Below are 23,903 nucleotides of genomic sequence, written 5' to 3'. Positions count from 1 at the left end.
TATTATATTCCCTTTCTGCCAACAGACCCCCCTTAATGTTACACACTGGACCTTTAATTCAATTATTTATAAGAGAGTGGCAACTAACAATTATTTCCATTAATGTTTAATGACTTAATTAAAAGTTCCCATCATAAATGTCCTTTGTTTTGTCAGATTAATGCTCCATAACTCAAACAATTAAAATGTAAAATAATTTTAAAAATCTGAGAAAACACATTTGAGAAGCTGGAACTTGAGAACGTCTTTTTTTTTTGTTTTCGTTTAAAAATCTGAAAACGAATGTTTCATTATTTCTCTGTTGATCACAAATCATTTAATTGAAGCTTTAATTGAGCTCTAATCTCTAATATGCATCTCAAAGTGAACATCAGTGTTACCTTTTTACTCCACTCACCAGTAGATTTAATTAGCATTAGTTAATTCAGAGCTGCTGTAGTTTTCAGATGCTTTGGTAACTCTGGAGAGGATCAGAGGTTAAGTGATCATCTCCGCCCGTCAACGGACTGTTCCTTTGAAAACAAGTAATTGGAATAAAACCTAATGTGCATATTCAGGCTTTCTAGAGGAAGCCACGTATTGATCCCGCTGACCCTGTGACCTTTCCTCGAAACGCCACCAGGAGACCAAACGTTCAATTCTCAAATGAGAATAAACCATCTGTCTTTCTTCTCCTCGCGCTGGTTAATCAAACACGACGAAGGAAAAACACCTATTGATCCCTGAGAGCCTGTGACCTTTCTTTTTAGCGACACCGTCCGAACAACCATTCAAATTCCAAATGATCTGATCTCTATCGCACTTCAATCAATAACACACAATATTTGCTCTACACCCCCCGGAACGAGATCTATTCATGTTAGTGACACGGTGACCTTTCCCCCTCCTCCGCCATCAGCGAAAACGGTGGCTATCATTATATATCTATTCTATCATCCACTACGACGCTGAATGGGAAAGCAGCTAACTGGAGAAAATAAAATGCTCTTATGTTTCTGTTTTAGCGCCCAGCATGCCTCGTTTTTATTTATTTGTTTACTGTTTTGCTTTTGAGGCAACAAAAAAACCTAACCATACAGGATTCACTTCATATCGGATGCACTAACAGCCATGCTGTAATACAATAGTGGTTGACTGCAAGCATTAGAAAGAGTTTAGCACAGCAGTTTGGAACTTCCTCACACTGGCCGGGCTTCACTTGTTTCCTAAAACATTTAAGAAAAACAGCAAGTTTACATAAAAAATTACTCAAATTTACTTCTAGGATTTTTTAGGAGGTTATGAAACAGTCTCAGTTTAATACTGATGCCTCTATTTGACCTACATAAACCAACAAGACCATTAGTGAGACTTTATAGTTATTCCTAAGGCTTGCAACTGGGTCGGATTTGGTCGGATTCCCTTGAAAAGGATGGAACAGATTCACCGGGACGCCTGGATTGTGTACCTTGGATTAATACCTGATGATATAATCCAAAAGAAGGACTTCTATCGCTTTAAAATCCTGATTCTTGCATGTAAAAAGGCCATTACAAGGAGCTGGTCCAGGACAGTGGCTGGATATTGTTGAGGTAATATCTTCCAGGGAAAAGCTGACTTATTATCTGAGGACTAAAGCAGGGATCCATTAACAACGCCAGGGAAAATGGAGCGCATACAAGAGAAGTGCTCTCAGCTGGTCCGACAAGAACTGAACAAAGGTTATAAAGAAAGAGAAGTGCCCTCTTTTTACATTTCTATTTTTTCCTGTTTTGTTGTGAATTTTGTTCAATTTTTTGGAGGTTTAATCTATAGCAAAGCATCAAATTTTAAAAACCCTTCGTATGTTTTCTATGTTAAATCTTAATTTGTGGAATTGAAACAAAAAGCTGTGTTATTTGTTTGCTAAAACATTAAAGAATAACTACTATATTCTAGTAATGTGTTAAAAAATGACAATTATTTTCATTTTCTTTTTTTTTTTGATCAATTAATTAATCACTGAGAATACAAAATGTCAAAAAACTGTGAAAAAACGCCCATCGCAATTCTCCATACACGATTTCAGATAACATTTGATTTCAGATTACATTTGTTGTCTCAGAAATGAGTTCACGATGAATTAAAAGAGAAAAAACAGCACATAATCACAGTGGAAAAGATGAATGTTGGTAATTGTGTTTGATAAAAAAGCCCTGAGGAGAGAAAATTATCCAGTAATTCAGAAGAAAAATAAACATAAATTTGAGGATTGTCTGAAAAAAAAATATCATTATCTTGCTTGTTTGTCCTGTGAATTATCTGACAACCCCTCAGATTTACCCCGACCCCCACGGTCTTACTCTCAGCACTATACAGTATTACGATAAAGGGAACTGTATCAGTGCTGATTGGACCTATTGTAAATCTGTCTTTTACCTTCATCCAGCACTTCTCCATCAGGGCCGTGTTGGAGTCATCCTTCACCTTCAGGTAACACTCCACAGCCCGGGGGTATTCACCTGACTGCTCCCACTCCCTGGCCTGTTCCAGCAGGCCCTCCACGCCCCTGAAGCAAACACACAGAGTCAGTTAAGGACACAAATTCACTTCTTTTGAGGGATAAATTCAGCACATCATCAAATATAAAACAAAGCATTGTTAAACAAGTTGGAAACCCTGAATGATAGACTCTCAATATCTGGGCAAAATTTCAATCAGAATAATTAAATTTTACTGTTATTTTACTTCAAGACATTTTCTTATCATTCAAAGATTGAAGAGTGCAACTTGGAAGAAATTAGGAAAAACTGAAGAATAAAGAAAATATAATATAATATAATATAATAAATAAAAACACTGTTGTTTATACTGTAAACAAACACAGCCATCAACGTTACTCTGACATAAATCATTCTGATCAGTAGCCGATTTTATCATCATTCCCAGGTCGCCAAATACAGACACGAGCAGTGTTCAGTTAGTTGCAATCTACAACTTCACCGCTAGATGGCACTAAACCTTACACACTGGTCCTTTAAAGTATTATTTGTAGTCAGTGAAAAAGCAATAAGTAAGAAATGGGTAGACAAGGAACCACCAACAAAAGGAGAGAAGATAAGAAATGTGTGATATGGAGAAGAAGACTTTAAGTATTGATCTAAATTGTTATCACATGAATATAGATATTAAATAGAAAGAAAGGTAAGTACTTGTTATTGTGGGACCCGTATTATTACACATTATAATTATTTTATAGTTTATTTCTGTGATTTATCTTCTTTGTATTGCTAAAAGTTGGAATTACTGGTCCAAATGGCTATCAAATATGAATATGCATATATATATATTAACTGTATGTATGTGGTCTACTCGTATTATCACATTTACAGTTCTTTCCTAATTAATGTTCTGTGATTTATTTGTTCAAGGGCCTCTGCTGCGTTTGTATTTTGGACTGAGACTGATATAGACTGGAGGTGACTTGATGTCCTGTTGCTGTTATCTTTGTATTCCTCTCTTTATTCCTGGGACCTAACACAAAGCTAACTACTGTATCTTTTAAGCTGTATTGTGTTACTGTTGCTGTTGTTTGTTCAGTTCTTCTGCTCATTTGTTTCACTAAATCAACAATTACAAATGATCATAGCACATGAATCATTGCAGGAATCATCCCCACAATTCAACCTTTTTAATCAGGATATTAATTTCTCCTTCTCTTTCTTGTTCTTGATCTGTCTTCTTCATTACCTTCTTTTTAATTAAGATTAAAGTCACGTGCACCTCTTAGTAAACTAGCATTTGACCGTGGTGTGCAGATGCCTGTAAGAAACGGGAAACCCTGCACTTATCTGGAGCCTGAGCTGTAAACTCTGCAGCAATAATTCAGTGTTTTCTCACTTTAACCGTCTTCCTCGTTCGTTTCCATTGGTAACTTTTGATGTTTTCTCCCACGAGTCATTAAAGAGGGAGAAGCGATGGGAGGAGGATAAGAGCTGCATGCTGCTGGTCTGCTGGCTAACTAACGAGCTATTCCTCGCCGGTAGTTTCAATTTGGGATAACATACGAGCTGTGTTTTAATAAAGCATCAAACTGACTCTTTGTGCATAGATTATACTGCTGGGTAAATGGGGAGAGCATGTGAAATGTTCATAGTGGGTTTCTGTGGTCTCCATCTGGCTTTTAAGAGGTTTCTTAATAACGTAACAGGTCAACAGAATCTAATAGAGAATCTAAACAAAAAATGTCACATAAATACCAAACTTCTCTTCACGATCTATAATTATGACTCAAGGCTTTTGGTATCTGCTGTTGCAGCTATAACAAGATAAAACTTCAGTGACTGTTTTTTGTTTTTATTTAAGCAGGAAGGCTTCACAGATTTCCTGGTTTTTACTGTGTAATGTGAGGGAAGATCAGTATAATCGGCATTTTAAGGCTCTCTGGACTACAATAAAGTAAATGAGCATTAAAAGAAATGTGGTCCACTAGTTTCTTTTTTTTTTTTTTTGGTCTTAATCTCACCGGACTCCCTTCTTGGAGGTCTCTTTCTCGTACTCCTCTTGAAGTATGGAGAGCTTGTTGGGGAGATACTCCTTACAGATCCGCATCGCATCACTCCACATGTCTGCATCCTGATAAACACAAACAAACAAACAAATACAGAATAAAGGATGGTGAAAGTCTGTGATTTATAAAGTTTCAGTAAAATAAATAAATTATTTTTGTTTGGGATATTTAGAAACTATTTTCTTGTGTTTTTTTTCTGAAGCCAGTTTGGCTCTTATAGTTACTTTGTAATATTTAACAGCAAGTTCGGGTCTCTGGGCTCGGAGCAGGAAGGCTTCAGCCTTCTGGAAATCTTTCTGTTCAAAGCAGAACTTGGCTTGGCCGACCAGAACCTCAGACACACTCTCTGGATCGTGGCCCTCAGCCACCCGCTGCGCACTGGCCCAGTCCTTGTTGTGGACGTACCTGGAGCACGCACACACACACACACACACACACACAAAACAGGAAAATGTAAATGAAAAGTATCAAAAGTACTTCTTGCTGAGTTTTCCCCTGTGACTGTTACACTATTATGTATCATTATTACTCATGTATTTATGTAAAAGCAGGATTTTACTGTTGGGCTGGTTGAATGGACTGGTCAAAATGATAATGAACTGATTTCCTGTCAATCATTCAACTAACGGTTTTAGCTCTAATTGTGTAATAGTTGTTTAATTTTTAACAAAGCTACATATTTCAAAGGCTGCTAGTATGCTTTCTATGTAAAATCTGAAGTAACTAGTAACTAAATCCATCAGATATTTGAACACAAAGTGGATTTTTCTCTCTAAGATGTTAACATAGAGTAACAGAAAAAGGAAAAACACATGTCAAACACAATTCCCCCAAATCTGTATTTAAGTACAGTACTTAAGTAAATGTACTTAGTTACAGTACACATCTGATCTGTATTTTGATATAAATCTACCCTTAATGACAGTAACAGTGAGCTACATGTGTGAGCTCCAGGACTCACATGAACACGGCTTCTTTGGGTTTTCCTGCTTTGATGAACTCAACCTCAGCCTCAGGAAACTTGCCCTGAAGATGAAACAGTGACAACATCACAATTACCACAAGTTACTGTACTAGAAATGTAGTAGTAGACATTGTCAGGTACAAGGAATATAGCAGAAATGTAATTATTGGCAACCTATCTATATTATATATTTACAGGACTGAGTTGGACTTTTGTAAAATCTGATGAAAATGTTAAATTTCATTACATTCAGATACGAGTCACATATAAGAATGTAAGCTGACTTAAGGAAAATTCATATTTTTACAGGCTTAACAAGCTAAAGGTTATGACCATTCATAGCTGTTAGGAATAATGGAGAGAAGTATGAAGATAAGACCAAGATTGTGTGTGCCTTTGAGACTACGGTTTAGATTCATTTACATATTAAACAGTTTAATATGTAAAGGAGACTGAAGTTAAATGATTGGTATTGAGGTATTCATAGGTTTCTTGTGATGACTTTATAGAGGTCAAATAAAACAACCACTGTGGTTTTATTGATGCATATTATGTAGCGGTATGAACAGCAGATTACTGGTAACTGTGTGCAGCAGGACTGTAACAGATTTACCTCATCCTCCAGGTACATGGCATGTTTGAAGTGGATCTCAGGAATCTTTTCCTTGCAGGAAAGTCGAGCCAAATCAAAGGCGAAGTCAAATGAGCTGTGGAGCAAATAAAGAGGAAGTCAATACAATAACTGACTGTAGGATAAATATTCATTTGGATGGGTGGATGGTTTGTGTTTTGGTCCAAAGAGCTCTCTTCATATACTGTATTTAGCCCAGAAACTTCACAGTGGTTCACACATCTTTTTAGTGAATCATTATATATGTTTACATGAAGCTTAATATTCTGATTATAATCAGTTTAAATCACAAACAGAATAAAACTGCTTCATATAAACACCTCAATCAAAATAAACAGGCCCATGGCTGTGTGGGGATGTATGTTTCTCACACAAATATTAGCTTTCAAGCTGAACTCGACCACCGCAGAAAGTTTGTTTTCAATTCTTAAAGAACTGAAGAAGATTTTTGGACGCCTAGACAGTCGGAGAAATAACCACCGATTCAAACAAGTCAACGAAAAAATGAATGAAACCGGGATAAACCAAAGTGTCGACTTTGAAGAGCACTTATTACAAGGACAAATCCCAAAACAACAAAAGTGGATTCAAATCCAACAACTTCCTGTTTTACGAAAGCGTGGACAAATTAAACACCAGAGTGTATTAGATCGTATCCCATGGTAACAGTTGATCCGAAATCTTCAATTGGAATGATTTCAATACTGACTATCACAACTCTCAGGATGCAAATCATCTGTGGAGGTTAAATGCTAGGAGCTCCCCGCCAACAGTATAAAAGACACAGGTCACATTTGACTGAAGATGTGAGTAAATGAATCGCAGTGTATGTTGCGTTTAAGTGTTGTGGTGCAGCTCACAAGTTATCTAAAGCAGACTCGATGGCGTATTCCAGGAGGCCGAACTTGTTGAGCAGCTTGACGGCCGCCTCTCCTCCCAGGCTCCTGGCCCACAGGTAGGCCACCTGCTTCTGGGCTCCAGCACCTCCATGGTTCTTAGCCACCTGACACACATAGAAGTATATGTGTAAATAAATATCTCTGTAGGAGTCTTGCAGCAGTTTCCCTTACCGCAGATAATCCCAGACAAATACATCTAATAGAAGCTATAAAGTTGCTCACAACACAACAGCAGCAATAAACACTGACAACAGGGAAGCATACAATTGCCTACACACAAGTCTATCTCTCAGTAAACAATAATAATTTGTCCTCTGATTTAGCATCTATAAGCAGTATATAAACATTTAATAAATGGTTTCTAACACTATAATGTAGCTATATACAGCTATAAGAGCATTGTAGGTGTATATTATTGTAATGTGTTATCATTCATCTGTTTTTACAGCAGCCTCCACTTATGAGTGTTATAGTTGTTGATGAGTACATTAATAAAGACTTAAATCTGCATTCGACTACATTAAAAGTGTATTATAAACCATTTATTAAATGTCTGTATACTTCTTATAAACGCTATAAAGTTAAGTTAGAAATGTCAAATATTGATAATTTAAAAGTTAAATACAACTTAGACTCATCATTTCAGGTGAAATAACATTTTCTACAGAAAATAGTACAGTATAGCGATTGTAAAAGTTTAAATTATGTGTCTTTTATGTCATTATAGCAATCTTTAAATGTTGAAAATGTCCTTTAAACACATACGTTCAACCAACATTTAACATCTTTTAAGTCACTGAGAAGTAACTGTGTGTCTAACTTCACTGTACTGTTTGCAATGAGTACTGGAACAGCTGTCAATGGTGTTATTTACTTTTCCTCAGCAACAAGTCAAAGGTAGATATATAGAAGGACTGTAATTTTGTTGTGTCGGACGAGGTTTTAGGCTTTAAAATGTACAACTACAGTTCACACATTTGGAGAACAAAACTCTTAATATCTTGCAAATTTAATGGGATTAACAGCTTAACAAAACAAAAGTGGCTGTATCTACCCTGTATGCATCCTCCCACATATCATTGACTCTGTACATGTGGACTGCAGCTTTCCACTCTTCAGCCTCCATGAAGTGGTACTCTGCCTCTGAGAATCTGGATTCAGCCTCCAACTCCTACAAGAAACATTTAGATCATACATATTTAACATAACATATACATCAGGCACAGAAAAAACTCACAGAACAGTACGATCCAGCATTGATCATCTATAGAAAATCTATTAAAGCACATGAATGTTTGAGTTAGAATATGATCATTAAAGTACAATTCATGTCCCTTCGGCAATCCTTTTTCTCAGTTTGAGACAGCAAAAAGGGAAAACTGCTGACAAAAGCAAGTAAAACCACTTAATGATGAAACTCCATTGGAATTCTTCAGAATCTTCTTTGCTGAAACTCTCTGGAGACTTAAAGTCTCAGAGCAACCATATCAGGACAAAACTAATTCAGGGGCATGAGCTTTAAAACTACAAGAATTCAGACCAAATTCTCCTTTTAAAGACATTCCCAATAATTGTGAGAGTTCAAAGCACTGCGGGGCAACTCTCACAAGATAATCGGACAACCACAAAACTGTGAACACACTCGTTTGTCTGCTGTTACATAAGAAACACAGAATGGTCTCGCTTCCTGCCCTCAAAATGAAATCACACCAAGTTATAAGGTGTCGGCTCACTGGAAAGGCTCTGCTACACTAAATGGAACGAAACCTTAATTAGTATTATTGGTAACACCTATGTGTACCTTCTATTTGCTAAAAGATAATTTGGTCCATGTAATCGCATTATACAAGGCATTATTGCACAAAATGAACAGTGCTATTGAATTTCGGTTTTCCTGTTAATTTATAGCCTCGTTCCAGACCTCTTAATCACTGATGTCGTGCCCATTGACAGCCTGGTCGACCAATTAAAGCTTTGTGGGCGGGATTAACTTCATAGCCTTACCTTGGACAGGTGCAGGTGGGTCTCTGACAGCAAGTCGGGGTGATGTTTGGCCACCAGGCGGATGACATCATCGAACATCCGGTTCTTCTTGTACATGGTTATGGCGAGGTCAGGCTGCTTCACCGTGGCAAACAACCTGGACACACCCAGGCAACCATTAGTAATTGTTTTCTTAAAGTCAAAAAAGTAAGAGAGGACTTTTAACAAGATTTAAATCAGTCTAGAGTGAAATGAGCAGACAGCCAAGTCAAAACAGGCTCTGAAATAACCACCTGTCAACAGTCAAATACTGTTTTTATCATTTTTTTCTAGCTGTAATTTAGGTGAGAGATGACTTCAAACATAGTCATGTTAGTTCGCCTCACTCCATTTTCCATGCTTCCAGGAGCCAGTGATGCGACAAATTACTATAAATAAAGTGATCTCCATTTACCGCTCAGCCTCCTTGAATTTCCCATCTCTCTCCAGCTCCTGAGCTCTGCTGATGTACAGAGCCATAACTTCCTCCTCTGTCATACACTTCACCGCCAACTGCGAACAAAACACACCAGACAATCACAATGACTTTATTTCATTTCTGTTTCCGACGCTGATAATTTTCTTTTTAAAAAGTAATCAAATGTAGTGTTGATTATCATTATCATTCAGTGTGACGTATTTTGTGCATTACTATGTTTATAGCTGAGACTATGCTGGTTAAACAAGATTAGGAAAAGGGAATAAATAAAAAACTCAAATATTACATTAGGGGAAAGTTGAATTTGCCACAAAAATGCATATTAATCTATCTCTCTTTATTTTTCATACTTCTCTCTGTAATTACCCTCCATACTAACCTTATGAGCCTCCTCCCAGCGTCCTGCTGTGGTGTACATGTCTATAGCATCTTTGATGTGACCTCCTTTCACAAACAGTTGCTCTGCCACCTACACGCCATTAACACACAAATTACATACAAACATACACTCAGAAAACATCAAATATAATCTGAACATTATAAGTCCTCTACATAAAAGGTCACATTTAAATTTTTTTTGGAGCGCACACTTCTTAACTGGCACATTAATATATAAAAATGGCGTTCCTGCAGGGTAAAGAAAGCACAAAAACACTTGTACAGAACTAATAACATCATACAGAGTAGTGTGAGCTGTTGCTGGAGTGAGAGATTGTAGAGAAGGGAAAGGGAAGCATCCGCTACTTCAATTTGAATAGATTTTTTCTACATAAAGCCAAAAGCTATATTCCATTGAACCTGAACTAACACTGGCATCAATGCAAATGTATGTGCCGGTTAATCGTCCGTTCTGATTAAAAAACGTTTAGTCATTGTTTTTTTCCCTGATAATTTTTGCATTGAAATCACAGGTGTGGGCCTTCCTTCATTGTTTGAGTTTGCACTGAATTATACTTTTCCTGCAACTTCCACAAGTTGGAAAGCAAAGAGCTTGTTATCTTAATTACTTTCTGTGAATATGCCCACAGAGCAAACAGACTGAAATGGCCTGCTATTTTCAGAGGCTGGCAGTCTGTGGAGGCTGTTTGGCTCAGCTGAGCTCATCAGAATAAGCAGAGCACGCTGTGCTTCACCATCATCATCCCTCTTCTTTTTCTCTTTTCTTTGTATTTACACCGGATTTCTCTTCTCCTTTTCAGCAGCCCTGTATTTCTGGTATTTAGGCAACTATTCTTACAACCGTCCAACTTGTCATTATTGCCAAAGCAGCCTCGAGCAAACACAGCCCACACAGCTCCATGGAGACTGAACTAAAGTTTGTGTACGTGTGCAAGGTTGTGTGTGTGTGTGTGTGTGTGTATATGGGTGTGTTATGGGTGACAGTATGTATCCCTGAGCAATGTACAGGAAGTAACTGCCGGTGGCAAAATGTCACTTTATCCCTCTGGCTGCCTCCGCTGTGGTGTTCAAGAAGAAAAACCTCAGTTGCTCACCTAACCACAAAGCCAAATGTACCGGCATTTAGGCTGCCATATACAGAATTTCTATAAGGTAAGTATATAATATAATTCATAGTGAATAACCACTACTTACATACTCACCATTTATGGACATATTAAAAAACATATTATATAAAATCTTTGAAATCAGTGACCAATTTAAAGATCCAGCAGACACATCAGACGTCAAACAGACAAACAGAATCTGACTTTCACTCCCTTTCAGCTCTATTTTTCGTCTCCATCTACACCTGAGACAGATATCTGGCTCTTTGGCAGCTAAATGCTCCACAGTGTTCATGTAGTGTACAATTGGTCATCAGAACTTTTTCACAGAAAACTGCTGCCCTGCTGCTGGAACCAAAGCAGAAACGTTGCCATAAAACCAAAACAATGAGCTGAAAGATGCTAAATCTCTCTGCAGTGCTGACTGGAACTGAAGAGTTGATGTAATAATAATTCTCTGTGGGTTCATCATTACTAGGGTTGCAGTGGTATACCGATACTGTGTATATTTGCTTATCTACAGTGAATTCTACTGTTATCGTTATTTTAAAACACATTGAATTCCACTATATTCATGTTATTAAAAAATATAGGACATAATAGTTTTTGAAATTATAGTGAAGGTTTTTTCCAACCTGCTGTTATCATTCCTTTAAGGGTCATTGTCACTGATTATAATAATGATTGTGTAACACTGTGAAACATATTATCTGAGCTGGCTATCGTACTGTTAAAATCTCACATTCAAATATTGATTAGTGTAGCTAAAGTTTCAGTTCACACATTCATTGTACTTTCTCTACAAGGTAGGGGTTCTCAACCTGGGGTGGTTCTAGGGGGTCCTTGTAAAAATGGGGATTATTTTAATTTCAATATTATTTCACTGGCTAGAAGTTAGCCCAATGATTGAATATATAAAAATGACTATTCTGTTCATCGGTTTCACATTGTTAATCTGTCAATCCACACTGTTTACAGTCATTATGGAATAGCTAAATCTTTTCAGACGGGGATCCCTGATACATCTTATCAAATATGGGTCCGTGGTCTGATGTGTATCAATTTGAAGGGTCCCTGATACGAAAAGGGTTTGAGAACCACTGTTAAACTGCATGGTGACCAACTGAGCTGATCTGTTAAACTACCACAGGTATAACTGTCTGAACCACCTCCCCTCAACATTTCTTCTTATTCTTCTTTTTATTTTCTTCTATATTTAACTTGCCTGCACACATTGTCCCTCCTCTCTCACCTCATAGTCCTGCATGGCGGCATAGTACTGAGCTATCTTCACATAGTATTTCCCTGCTGATGAATCCTCCTGTAACTCCAGGATGTGGACGGCTTTCTTCCACTGACGAGCTGCGATGGCCGCCTCGATGGCTTTAAGTGAGCAGCTGAGATGGGAAAAACAACAGATTTTAGTATGTTTGTATGCAAGTGTTTCCATAAAATAACATAAAATAAGCATCGACTCTGAAATGTAGATTATGTGTGTAGACACTAACGGTGTTGCTCCACCAAATCTTGGTTGACAGAAGGACAAAATGGACTGACAGCCAAACTCAAAGTAAATTAACTTTGGTTTGTAAGTAAGTAAAAACTAATTATTTTGTAAGGACTTTGGTGCAGATTGAAACTTTACTGGCAGAAGCAATTATGAAGTGGAAGTAGTATTTTCAAAACCTTTGTTATTGTGGTGAGTTTTAGCTTCCTACAATCAAAATTCTTTTTCAAATGCTTTTTCAACCTTAAGAGAATAAAAATCTGGGCGCTGATCACCTGCCTTTACTTGGTATTTTTGGGAAATTAAAATAACGTTTAAAAGATATCTCTTCTCATCCCTCTGTTATGGTGCTGGTAACGATTTAAAGAACTATTGGCCATCTCTGTTGGATTGTTTTATTACGTGTCCTCTTTCCTCCTCTCCATCTGCCCAAATCTTTGTCTCTTCACTCCTCTACTCTGCATACCCTGCTTCAATGAAGTGGTTGATGGCGGCGTCCATCTGTTTCTGCTGGACAAGGTAGTCTCCCCAGGACTCCTCCAGTTTCACCACCTCGGCAGGGAAGGCAAGGCGAGCCAGCTCCACCGCTACAGGAAGCAGGAAGGAGAAACTTGATATAATCTACTGTATACCTACAACATAACTCAACCACATACATCCACCTAATGTCCACCATCTAGTAGAGTCCACACTTTTACTAATTAGCAATAACACAAAGTAAAGCTGAGTTATTGGTTCTGCGGGTCATAAACTAATGTACTGAATGGTTGCACTACATAAAAAAAATCAGAGAACCACCAAAGTAATTGCAATTTATTCTGATGGGGGGCTTGGATGTGTGTAGCAAATTTTATGTAAATCCATCCAACAGCTGTTGAGACATTTCCCTCAGAACCACAAACGTCAACCTCTGCTGGCGCTAGAAGAAAAAGCACAGGATCGTCCTCTTGGAGATAAGTGGTAGATTGACCAACCAATCAACCAGTCAACCAACACTGCATCCCCTAGAGTCATGTGAAGCTAGCGTAATTTAAAATCACCAAACGGACACATTTTTATCTATAATATAGGTTATGTCGCTGATTTACCTTTCCTGAAGGCACCTCCTTTGCAGAAGCACTCCAAAGCTCTCTGGTTGTTTCTGATCCTCTCGTACAGATCTCCTGCCTGGTCAGAGGACACAGAGAATATCCATGCATTAAGACAAATTCACACATTAGGAACATCCAATATGCTGAGTCAGGGTTGTTGGGAATGTTACCTAAATGGACAAAAGTATGTGGACACACAAGGTGTCAGGTGTCCTCATAGTTTTGGCCATGTGGTAGGCCAATAGCTGTTGCGTTTTAGCGAGATAGCTCAGTCTGCCTTACGACTGTTAGTGTTTGGGAACAGTTTATTCCTCTGTAGTGTGATATTTCAACAAACAACCTATAACCTACCTTTAAGCACAAATCCTGTATGAGATATTTGACCAGAGGAATACTTAGGAGGATTTTCCAAGGCACAATAATCTGCATGAATCTGTAATATCCATTTTGGGACATTTATTTCTCATTTTTCTCCATTATGTACCTCTGCAGTGGTCCCTCTCCATCATCATTTCTACTTATCTAACTCTTTCTTCATCTTACTACTTCTTTTATCAGGATGCTTGTCCAAAAAAACCCACCCCAGCTTCATTCAAATTTCTTTCAGTGAAGAGTTTTCTTTTCCGGTGGTTTAAATGTTAATTCAGTGGCTTTTCTAACCTGTCAACAACAAACTGCACAACACACAGTCTTTGTAAGGTACACAAAATATACTGAATGTGAACAGGACATATTGGCTACCGCAAGTTAAAAATCACACGTTGCCAGCATCCGTTTCAACCTTCAAACGCCTAAAAAACACCATCAGGATACAGCAACAAAATCTGATCTGAGGTTTCGTTCCCTCTTTCCCACCTGTTACATAAACACAGATGGCTAGAGGAGAAGAATTGAGTTCTCAGACAAACAGCTACAGTAAGAGACTCAGGGAAATAACAGACAGATGGAGGGAGACAGAGTGTAAAACTGAATAAACAAAGAAAAATGTTGATAGCTCTCCTCTCCTGGCATCTGTTCAGAGAAGAGAGGGAGATGAGGTGTCTGAAAAAGAGTTAAAGTAAAGGAGGAACGAAGGAGATTTACCATCATAGGTTACCCGTACCAGCTGTGATCAGTTCCACAATAAACAAGAGCCAGAGAATGCACCATAAAGACACTCACCCTCTCATAAAACTCTCCCTTGATGAGACTGGCGGCGATGCGGCTGACAGTGTCGCTGTTGTTGGTGATCTCCGGGTGGCCGATGGCCAGCCGGGCGGCTTTAGCCGGTAGTCCGGCCTTCAGGTAGAGGTTGATGGCGCCCTGGAAGTCTCCCTCGCTCTCCTTCACCTCACCGGCCTTCTCGTCCTGACCCGTCTCCGTTAACCACTGGTAATAGTTTGCACGCAGGCTGTCCAGCTCCGGGTGGCCCTACGGTCATTTATAGAGAGTAGGGTTGTTTATAAGTTAGACGTAGGTTCAGATTTATATGAATAATTGATACAAATATTTTAATAATCTAACTTTCATTTTCAATGTTTTATTGTATAATTGTTCATTGAATATATTTGGATTTGGACTGTTAACTGGAAATAAGCAGTTTGAAGATGTTAGTTTGGGCTCTGAGAAGATATAATCGGCTATTTTCTGATATAATCAACAGATTAATCATTAGTTGAAACCTTTTTTAAATCAGTTGCAGTTAAAGGTTCCTTGTTGAGTTTTAAACCTCTAGAAGCACAATTGAGCTGTTTTTTCCCCGTTTTGTTTCTCTCGTACATGCATATACAGTAGTTTCCTAGTAATAGTTTCACACTATATTCCGCTAATCAACACGTGGCGGTAACACGCTAAGATATGCTGCAGAGAGCGCCAAGATAAATGGAGGATTTAAAATACTTAAAACCGGCTTTGCAAATGTTTTATGAGGAAGGAAATGCACTTTACACGTTTGTTAGACACACAGTGTGTTGGTGAACAGCACTAAATGTAAATTGTTTGTTTGTGTTGTTGTCAAATTGCTTAATGTTTCTTTATTTATTTCAGGTTTATTTTTATAGGGACATACCTGGGACAATGCCACTACAGTATTTATAGCATACTCTAGCTTGTGCCCGCTCTAAGATGGGCCTTTAAAGAAGTACACGAAACAAAGCATAAAGAAGAATCATTCATGACTACATGACTGATCCCTCTTAAAGCTGATATTAAAACGATCCCATGCATGATTCAATTTGATCAGTTAGTAAGGAGTTACTCACTCCTCGAACTGTCCAACGGAGGATTTACAAAAGGCCACTTTACAGTTCCCATATTCAAGTCACTAATTTGCCTGACTAATGATGCAGCATGTGTTCATTGTGTAATCAGACTCCTATATTACGTTGGGGGATCTATTGAGTCCAATAAGAATTGTTGCACGGAAATTAGGGAGAAAGTCGCCTATTCAAGATTTATCTAACTGTTGAGACCCAGACAACGCTGGCTAAATGACTGCACCGCAGAAAAGGTTACAGTATGCAACAACAGACAGCGAGAACAAAAGCTCCCTTGGGTAAAATGCAAAGGTGTTAGGTAAAAATTTGGTCTGCTCATTATTACCTTGGCTTCAGCCACTGCAATGCAGTCATCCCACATGTGGAGCTCCTGGTACATCTCTATAGCTTCATCGATGGCATTCTGCAGAAGGATTATATAATTACAGATTTGGTTACCGGCGTAAATATACAGGTAGAAAGAAGATAATGAAGACCGTTCAAATGCCGGGACGTTTGGTTCAGTTCTACATACTATAGAGTGAAAAGGCTGATTTAAAATGTTGCATTGTGAGAAACAGAATAAAGCTTCTGTAAGCAAGTGTCTACACAAGGTTTGGTTGTATGAGGGAAAACGGGGTTAGTCACCAACCTGCTCCATGTAGTGCATCTCAGCCAGTTTAAAGTTCTTATCCAGCATGGCCACGTGGGCTTGGACTTGGAAAAAGGCAGTTCCATCTCCTCCCTGGTCAAAACAGACACACACAAGATGTATAAAATGTAACATGATCAGAGTTTGGGGGTTTTATTCAGAAATTAATACAAATGACTAATTTCCTTCTGTAAATTGTAATATAAAAAATAAATGCTAGTTTTCATTTCACCTCATTTCAGCCGCGAGAAGCATAAATCTTTAAAGCAAATATTTAATTATTCAGGTTTTGCGGTGTCAAAATATCCAAATTTACAGCTGATGAGTATCAGTGTAGTTAATCCAAAAATATAAGCACCAGAGTTCCTCCAATACTGCCTAAAATGTGGTACTGGGTATCACCCCGTAATTTATTAGCCCCAAAACGGGACACTGCTTCTTCCAGTAGTGTCCCGTTTGCCATTCTTGATTCATGACCTTCTCGGGCCATACAACAATGCTAACAATCATACAGGGTTAGTAGTATACCCATGTTAAAAAATAATGAATATATAGTTGTTGTTTTTTTCAATGCACATGTATCGGTTCGGTGCACAGAATCGGTCGATACACAAAGTTCAGGTATCAGAAAGAAAAATAGTATCAGAGCATTGCTAACCCGCTCTCAATACTCTTTAATGGTCAGTGTGGAGATGTACTGTACTGCTGTATCTGTGCTGACATGAAACACACCATTTCCTGTGAAACTTTGTCGGCAATCTGGTTCGTTTGGTGGAGGAAACGTACAGTTGAGACGTCCCCTAATGCAGCAAAACACCTGGAAAAGAAAAAAGGGAAAGAAAGAGTGAGCGAGTACACAAAAAGAAGGAAACACAAAGACAAAAAACATTAAGCTGAGTCGAAGTTAGAAGGTAACAGCGGCTGGTCAAAGCTCTGAATATCTGTTCGCTTAATGCACTGAGATAAATTAGAGCTTTTTTCTAATTAGCCTTTAGATACACTGCAGTCTGAGGGGCTAAGAAATGAAAAAGCACATCTTAGGATTTGGCCACTTTATTACCAACTCCCTCTGAACAGTTGCATCAGATTAATGAACAAGTCATGAAAGAAAAAAAGTTAAAAAGCAAAAGCCTCCTTCTGTCTGACTCTTTCTTGCTTCCCTCCCTCATTAACATTACCCACTCCAGACAAAACCGTTTCTTTCCCCGATTTCATGATTTATGCAAATCAAGCCGATGCCTAACGAACAGCATATGCATTATTAATGACAGAGAATTCAAATTGGAAAAGTTTCTCAAAACAGAGAGAAATAAAGATGGAAGGAGAGAGAGAGAGAGAGAGAAAGAGAGAGAGAAAAAAGTGTGTATGATAGAAAATTTTAAAAAATAACTGTCTTTGATGATTAATGAAGTTAGAGAGGGAAGTCAAGCTGGGACACAGTCATCTACAGTGAGTGTGTGTGAGTGTGTGTGTGTCCAAAAGTGTGCTCTTTCACTCTAGGTGACCAGGGTGTCCTTGATGTTTCCTCTTCAGTCACAAAGGTAAGTCTGACAATGATGACTGATACAGAATGTAATTATTTCAGAGACACAAATATTAGCTTGCATGGTTTTGCATGTGTGTGTGATGTAAGTGTGTGTGAGTGTGTAGGTGTGTGTGGTGTGTGTTGTGTGGGTGTGTGTGTGTTCGCTGACCTTTCTGCAGAATGTGGCAGCTGGTGGCTCCTAGAGCCGCTTGCTGACGTCTTCCACATGGCTTCAGTCTCTGGTGACATCTCCAGAGTCTCAAAGGAATGCTGTGGCTCTGTCAACAACAAACACACACAAATAAACACACACAGAAGTAAATACAGTAAAGTACAATCAGGAAACCATTCAGACCATAATACAAGATACGACACAACAAACAGTGTCACCGGTATTGTGTGTTGCAGAGGCAGTATGAGAACAGCAGCAGGGTTGTGTAAATGTAGGAGAGACTCTGGTTATTCAACAGTCAGTGGCAGGTTTGACACTTTGCCCTGGAGGTCCCGGCAAAGTGTCTTTGTGGCATCGACAGAATTTTAAAGAATAGAAACCTTGTAAAGAGACAACTGAGTCACAATCAATGCTCTTGCTTTATCAGTAATTCTTTGTCCTCTCGCAGTCTTTCTGCGGGGTCCACAAAGTAGTTAAATTTACTTTTACTTTTTCATACCTCAGAGAAAAAGTGTGAAAGTGTGATGGAAAACCATGTACGACAATGTGGCTTAGAATTGTTACATCACTTTTTTCAATATATATGATAATATATAAATAAAACAAAATATATATAATCAAATGAATGTGTCCTGGACCTGGCTAAGCAGCAGAAAATGGCTGGGCGGATTAATCAATTTAATGGATGGATGGATTTATCAATTGTAAATTACTAATTAATTTAAGTAAGCGACTGTGTTTGCTTTCGGTATGACGCAATACAAAAGGATTGAACAGCCGCTTGCAGCACAGTCTACTGTTGAAATAATCCTACTTTTAGTTTATAGATGTAAATCGTCTCCCAACAGATACAGTCAGATACAAAAACATTTCCACTGACACTGCTGCCTAGGCGAGAACAAAATCGACTTTTGGAAACTAAATTGAATGCTTTTTCACAGCTTAAAGATACCCTGTATCAACCACAGTCAACCCTCCTATCAGAAAGACAAGTACAAGTCACTAACACTCTCTGAAAGGTGGCAGTTCAGAGCCACAGTGAAGAGTTCAGCTGCTGCTCCTCCACACTGAGAGAGGTCAGTCACAGCATCTGATAAGGAGGCATCATTTTGGAGGTGCTCAAATCACGACGCACAGATTATATCTCCCAGCTGGCCTTGGAGCTCTGAGGAAACCCTCGAGAAGAGCTGGAGGAAGCTGCTGGATAAAAGGACATCTGGCCTGTTCTTCTCGCCCTGCTGTCACTGTGACTCCGACCGAGTAAAGCAGCAAGTAGTTGGAAGGCCGGATGGATGTTCAACTCGTCGATAATGACAGTGACTGGCCGATCTGCGCGAGGCTACGCTCACCTGTCATAATCCCCGTCATCCACGGCGGTACCGAACTCGATGAGGCCTTCGTCCAGTGTGTACGTCACAGTGTTGACACCCTCTGTCACGATCACGTCCGTCTTCCCATCAGCCCTTTCTAGATCCACGATGTCTCCCTGACAAAGAGAGGTTAAACCTGAATTAGAGAGAGGGATGCTCCAGTGGTCGAATATACCAGAGTACATTTACTGCACTCCATTACAGTTCAGAGGGAAATATTGTACTTTTGTGTGTATTGTACTCTGCTAGAACAGCTATAGTACCAATTACTTTACAGATAAAGATTTGACATACAAAAGATATGATCATCATGCACTGTTGTAGAATGAACTACCCAACAGACTATAAAATAGTTAAAATTAGCTCCACCTCAACCAACTACAACAGTAAAATGTTGCTTACACCTTTATGTATCAGCAATGATAATCAAAATATGTAGTAGTATATATTAATATAACATTTATAGGAGCCAGTTTTTTTCTTCTTTTGATACTTCAAGTACATTTTGATGACATTACTTTTACCTAAGTAACATTTTGAATGCAGAACTTTTACTTGTACTGTGCTTTTACAGTGTGGTATTACTACTTTTACTTAAAGCAGCAACAAGACACTTTGAACGTGGTAGTGTTTCTACCACCTCAGTTCATCTGATTTGAAGGAAATCAGACCAAATCTGACCCGGTGGCAGTGCTGAGTTAAACTATATAGAAACAGCCAATCTTCTCTCTGATGGTCTTGTTTCTTTATGTGGCTCAAATAGAGGCATCAGTATTAAACAGAGACTGTTCCATGACCACTTAAAAACTCCTTGTAGTATGTTTAGGTTAAGAATCTGTATACAGATGAAAAAAAAACATGGGCCACACATAATGTGGACAGCAGCAATAATTTATCCATCATCTATCTGTTATTTGTCAGCAAATTAGACCGTCTGGCTCTCAGTGCTGCAGTTTTTATTATTAATAAGAACATCAGTGAGTGTTCCACAAGCAAGTTTTAAAAACTTGTGTTTGCCGAGGGCAAGTAACTGCTCGAGGACAGCAGCATTAAAAACACTCGTTCAGTCGGCTTCACAAGGAGACACAACGCTTGAGGAAAGTAAAAGTAAAGCAAGTGGTTTGGGTAAAAAAAACCTGCAAACCTAGTGAATGATGCCAGAGGTAGAAACTCTTGTTTTTATTTAAGGGGAAATTCAAGTCAGTTTACTCAACATAAGGAGAACTACTCAGCCTGTGAAAAACAATTATCTACCTATCTACCAATTAGTTACCTATTTATTATCTGACAGATAACCATGGTGTTTTGGAGTGAGGCAGAGAGGCTCAAATAAAGAGATGAAAAGGGACAATAGGAGTTTAACTGTGAAATCATATACTTAATAACCCTTTAAGTCATGTAAATATGTAACCTGATGGACTCACACAATCAAAGAGGACAAAGACTCACCTTGATTGGGAACATGGTGATGCTCTCTGGGCTGTCGATACTGTACCAGATGCAGAGGTTTCCTCTGTTTTGGGCGACCACCACGTCACTGCCCGGCACCCACTGGACATAGGAGCAGAAACTCAGCACCGTGGCCTTCACGCCGGGCTCTATATCATACAGATGGAGCTGAGGGGGAAGGAGAGGGAGATAAAGAAAATCTTACTTTCATAATGTGATTTCATCAACTAAAATGATCAGAGGGATTCGTTTTCCTGCTGAGAGTTAGATGAGGAGATCGATACCAATCTCATTCTGTATTTGTCTATTCAATATGGTACAAACGGTTGATGTTGTTGGACACAGTCAGACGAGCTGTTTCCCCTTCACAGAGTTAAATTTAAGAATTTTTTAATACCACAAGGAATGCAATTTGATACTTCTTCCATAATCACACCGGCCAAAGTATTAAAGTATGTTGGAAAGTCAGTATGGTCTACAATTATTTATATTATATAGCTTGTTTTTTTCAGTACTTCCCAGCAGTATGCAGCAATAATGTCCAATGATACAACTACTTTGCCACTTAGACCCAGATAAGTGGCATAAAATTGATGGATAGATTAACTAATTAAAGATGATTCATTAATTTAAGTTGAATTAGGCTTTTGCTGTTGCTGCAGTAGTGACAGTGTTTGCTACAGGTCTGACTGAAACTCCTCCTGCAGCACAGTCCACTGTCGAAACAACCTACCCACCTTTAGTTTATAGCTGTAAAACGTCTCCTGACAAACTATAACCAGGATTAATGTCGACATCAGGTATGAGAAAATATATAAGGCTTTTGCTAATTAACCTTTAGAGGGGATGGGAAGCAGATTTTCAGGCCAGGCTAGCCGTTTCCTCCTGTTTCCAGTCTTTGTGCTAAGCTAAGATAACTGACTCCTGACTCCAGTTTCATATTGAATGGACAAATACAGAATAAGAGTGGTGTCGATCTTCTCATCTAACTTTTTTAGGTAGATTTTTACTCCCTCCTAAGGTCTTTTTTAGACGAATTATTGACGAATTATTTTTTTTTAATTATTGCAAAATGTCGATTGGATATTATAGAAAGATAACTATATCAAGATGGAAATATTCGACTATGTTTCATGTTAATCTGGATGCCATCCCTCCTTTACAACCACATGTTGCTCCTAACATGCATCCATTGAAATGCTGGGACAGAACCACTTTTAGCATCATTAAAGAGAAATGTAGCCAAAGGTAAATAAAGGCTGATTTTGTTTAGTATTAAACGCAGAGATGGACCTTATTTACCAATTCCCGCTCTCTGAAAGTTGAAGTTTACATTGCTTAACTCATTTGGCTCAAACAAAGTTGATTAACTTCCACCAGCTCCATATGAATACTCACACTAGCAATCTATTCTACTCTGATGAGCTGAGATTATGTATATTCTATAAACTACAGTGGCTCCCCAAGCACTTAATATGTATGTGGAGTGTATGAGAGACGGCCCGCTGTTGTAATCAGCTAACCTTAATATCCCCCCCCCCACACACACAACCACCATTTTTAATAATGCTCAGCTATAGTTTCACCCTGGGGCTCAGCTGGCCAAGTTTTAATGCAATGAGGAAGAGCAGCCTGTTGATAAGTTCACTTGAAAGCAAGTTTCAATTAAAGAAACATTTGTTACACAACTTGACTTTTTATGATTTCTTACTGATGGGAAGTGCAATGAATACGTGCTATGAACGTGAATAACCAAAAACGTGAAATAATATAAATCTTTTTCAGTCTGTTGAGTATATTCAGTTGCATTTTTATCCGTTTAATAGGCCAATGGCATGGTGCTGCACATCTAATCTTTATGCACCATCAGTACTGAATTAAAGGTACAATTTCTGAGCCGCGACATGAATAGGAGCATTTACTAGCATATGGATCAAATAAAAAAAATATAGTTTTAACTAGGTTTCATGGAGAAGAAACAGTTCAAAGTAAGGATTTCTATCTGTACGAGAACCACAAAACTTTACAGCGTCTAAAAACAGGGAGACAGATTTAAGATTTTTCTGGTTTTAATTACCCTCAAACTTTCAATCCTTTGCATATTGGAGTTCTTTCCAAAGTCACTTGTGCCCATACATAAATATTTCACAACCTGTCCCAGTAAAGTACATTTTGCACATGCTGAAAACATTCTACATTTGTACCCGGGGGAAAAAAAAACTAATTTATATTTTAAAAAATCTTTAAATGTCATTATGTGCCATGCAAGTGCAGCAAAAAAAAAAAAAAGTGAAGCCACTGAGGGATTTCCAATTACCAGAGTTCTCCATGTCTCCCTTCCCCCCTCCTTCCCCCAGGGCTTGAACATCAAACTGTTTCATTACCCCGGGGCAACAACTGACAACAGCTCCCTGTCACTCTCATCCCGCAGACAGCCTCTCAAAAAGCTGTGAATCTCAGCACCGCCGAGCACAGAACAGAGCAAAACTGAGAGCTTTTATAAATGTTTGTTTTTTTGGTATTGGGGGTGGAGAAAGTGAATTGTACGTTATCCACTGAAATCAATGGAGAAAAACAAATGAAGAGCATCGCCAAAATCACAATGCTGTGCTTTTCCGTTATTACTGTGTGCTCAAACTTTTTTAATAAAACACCAGAAAAGATTTTGTGTTGGGTTTAAACAGTTTCTGCTACAACACAGGTGAGGTGGTTTCAATCTGCTTGACATTTCGTTGTTATTAGAAAAGTGTTATTTCTATTTCCATCTCTGTATTTGGTCATTTCAGAACAACAAAGAATAAATTCAGGGAGCTTTTATGATTTAAGTATATGTCAAACATATTATAGCAGGGTTAGTAACAAATGTAGTTATGTAATTGAAAACTTTTGTTAATGGGATAAGAAAGCAGAAAAAA

General features: G+C 38.4%; 1 protein-coding gene across 1 annotated transcript in view; it reads right to left on the bottom strand.

The window, feature by feature from the left end:
* Nucleotides 1-23,903, bottom strand: part of ift172 (intraflagellar transport 172) — a gene marked incomplete in the record, with an annotated part of 42,804 nt that overhangs the window by 9,247 nt on the left and 9,654 nt on the right. Inside the window, 21 exon segments of the mRNA XM_035679186.1 lie at nt 2,398-2,527; nt 4,484-4,593; nt 4,753-4,933; nt 5,490-5,554; nt 6,106-6,199; nt 6,984-7,126; nt 8,077-8,193; nt 9,027-9,162; nt 9,460-9,557; nt 9,863-9,952; nt 12,241-12,385; nt 12,962-13,082; nt 13,584-13,662; nt 14,748-14,996; nt 16,167-16,244; nt 16,473-16,565; nt 17,205-17,289; nt 18,167-18,258; nt 18,260-18,275; nt 19,519-19,655; nt 20,989-21,156. Of these exon segments, the coding sequence (XP_035535079.1) occupies nt 2,398-2,527; nt 4,484-4,593; nt 4,753-4,933; nt 5,490-5,554; nt 6,106-6,199; nt 6,984-7,126; nt 8,077-8,193; nt 9,027-9,162; nt 9,460-9,557; nt 9,863-9,952; nt 12,241-12,385; nt 12,962-13,082; nt 13,584-13,662; nt 14,748-14,996; nt 16,167-16,244; nt 16,473-16,565; nt 17,205-17,289; nt 18,167-18,258; nt 18,260-18,275; nt 19,519-19,655; nt 20,989-21,156 (2,427 nt within the window).

This window comes from Morone saxatilis, unplaced genomic scaffold, assembly GCF_004916995.1.
Source record: "Morone saxatilis isolate NCDOM2014 unplaced genomic scaffold, NCSU_SB_2.0 Contig7, whole genome shotgun sequence".
Classification (NCBI taxonomy): domain Eukaryota; kingdom Metazoa; phylum Chordata; class Actinopteri; family Moronidae; genus Morone; species Morone saxatilis.
Note: the sequence above shows the minus strand (reverse complement) of the source record. Positions and strands in the feature narration are given on the sequence as shown.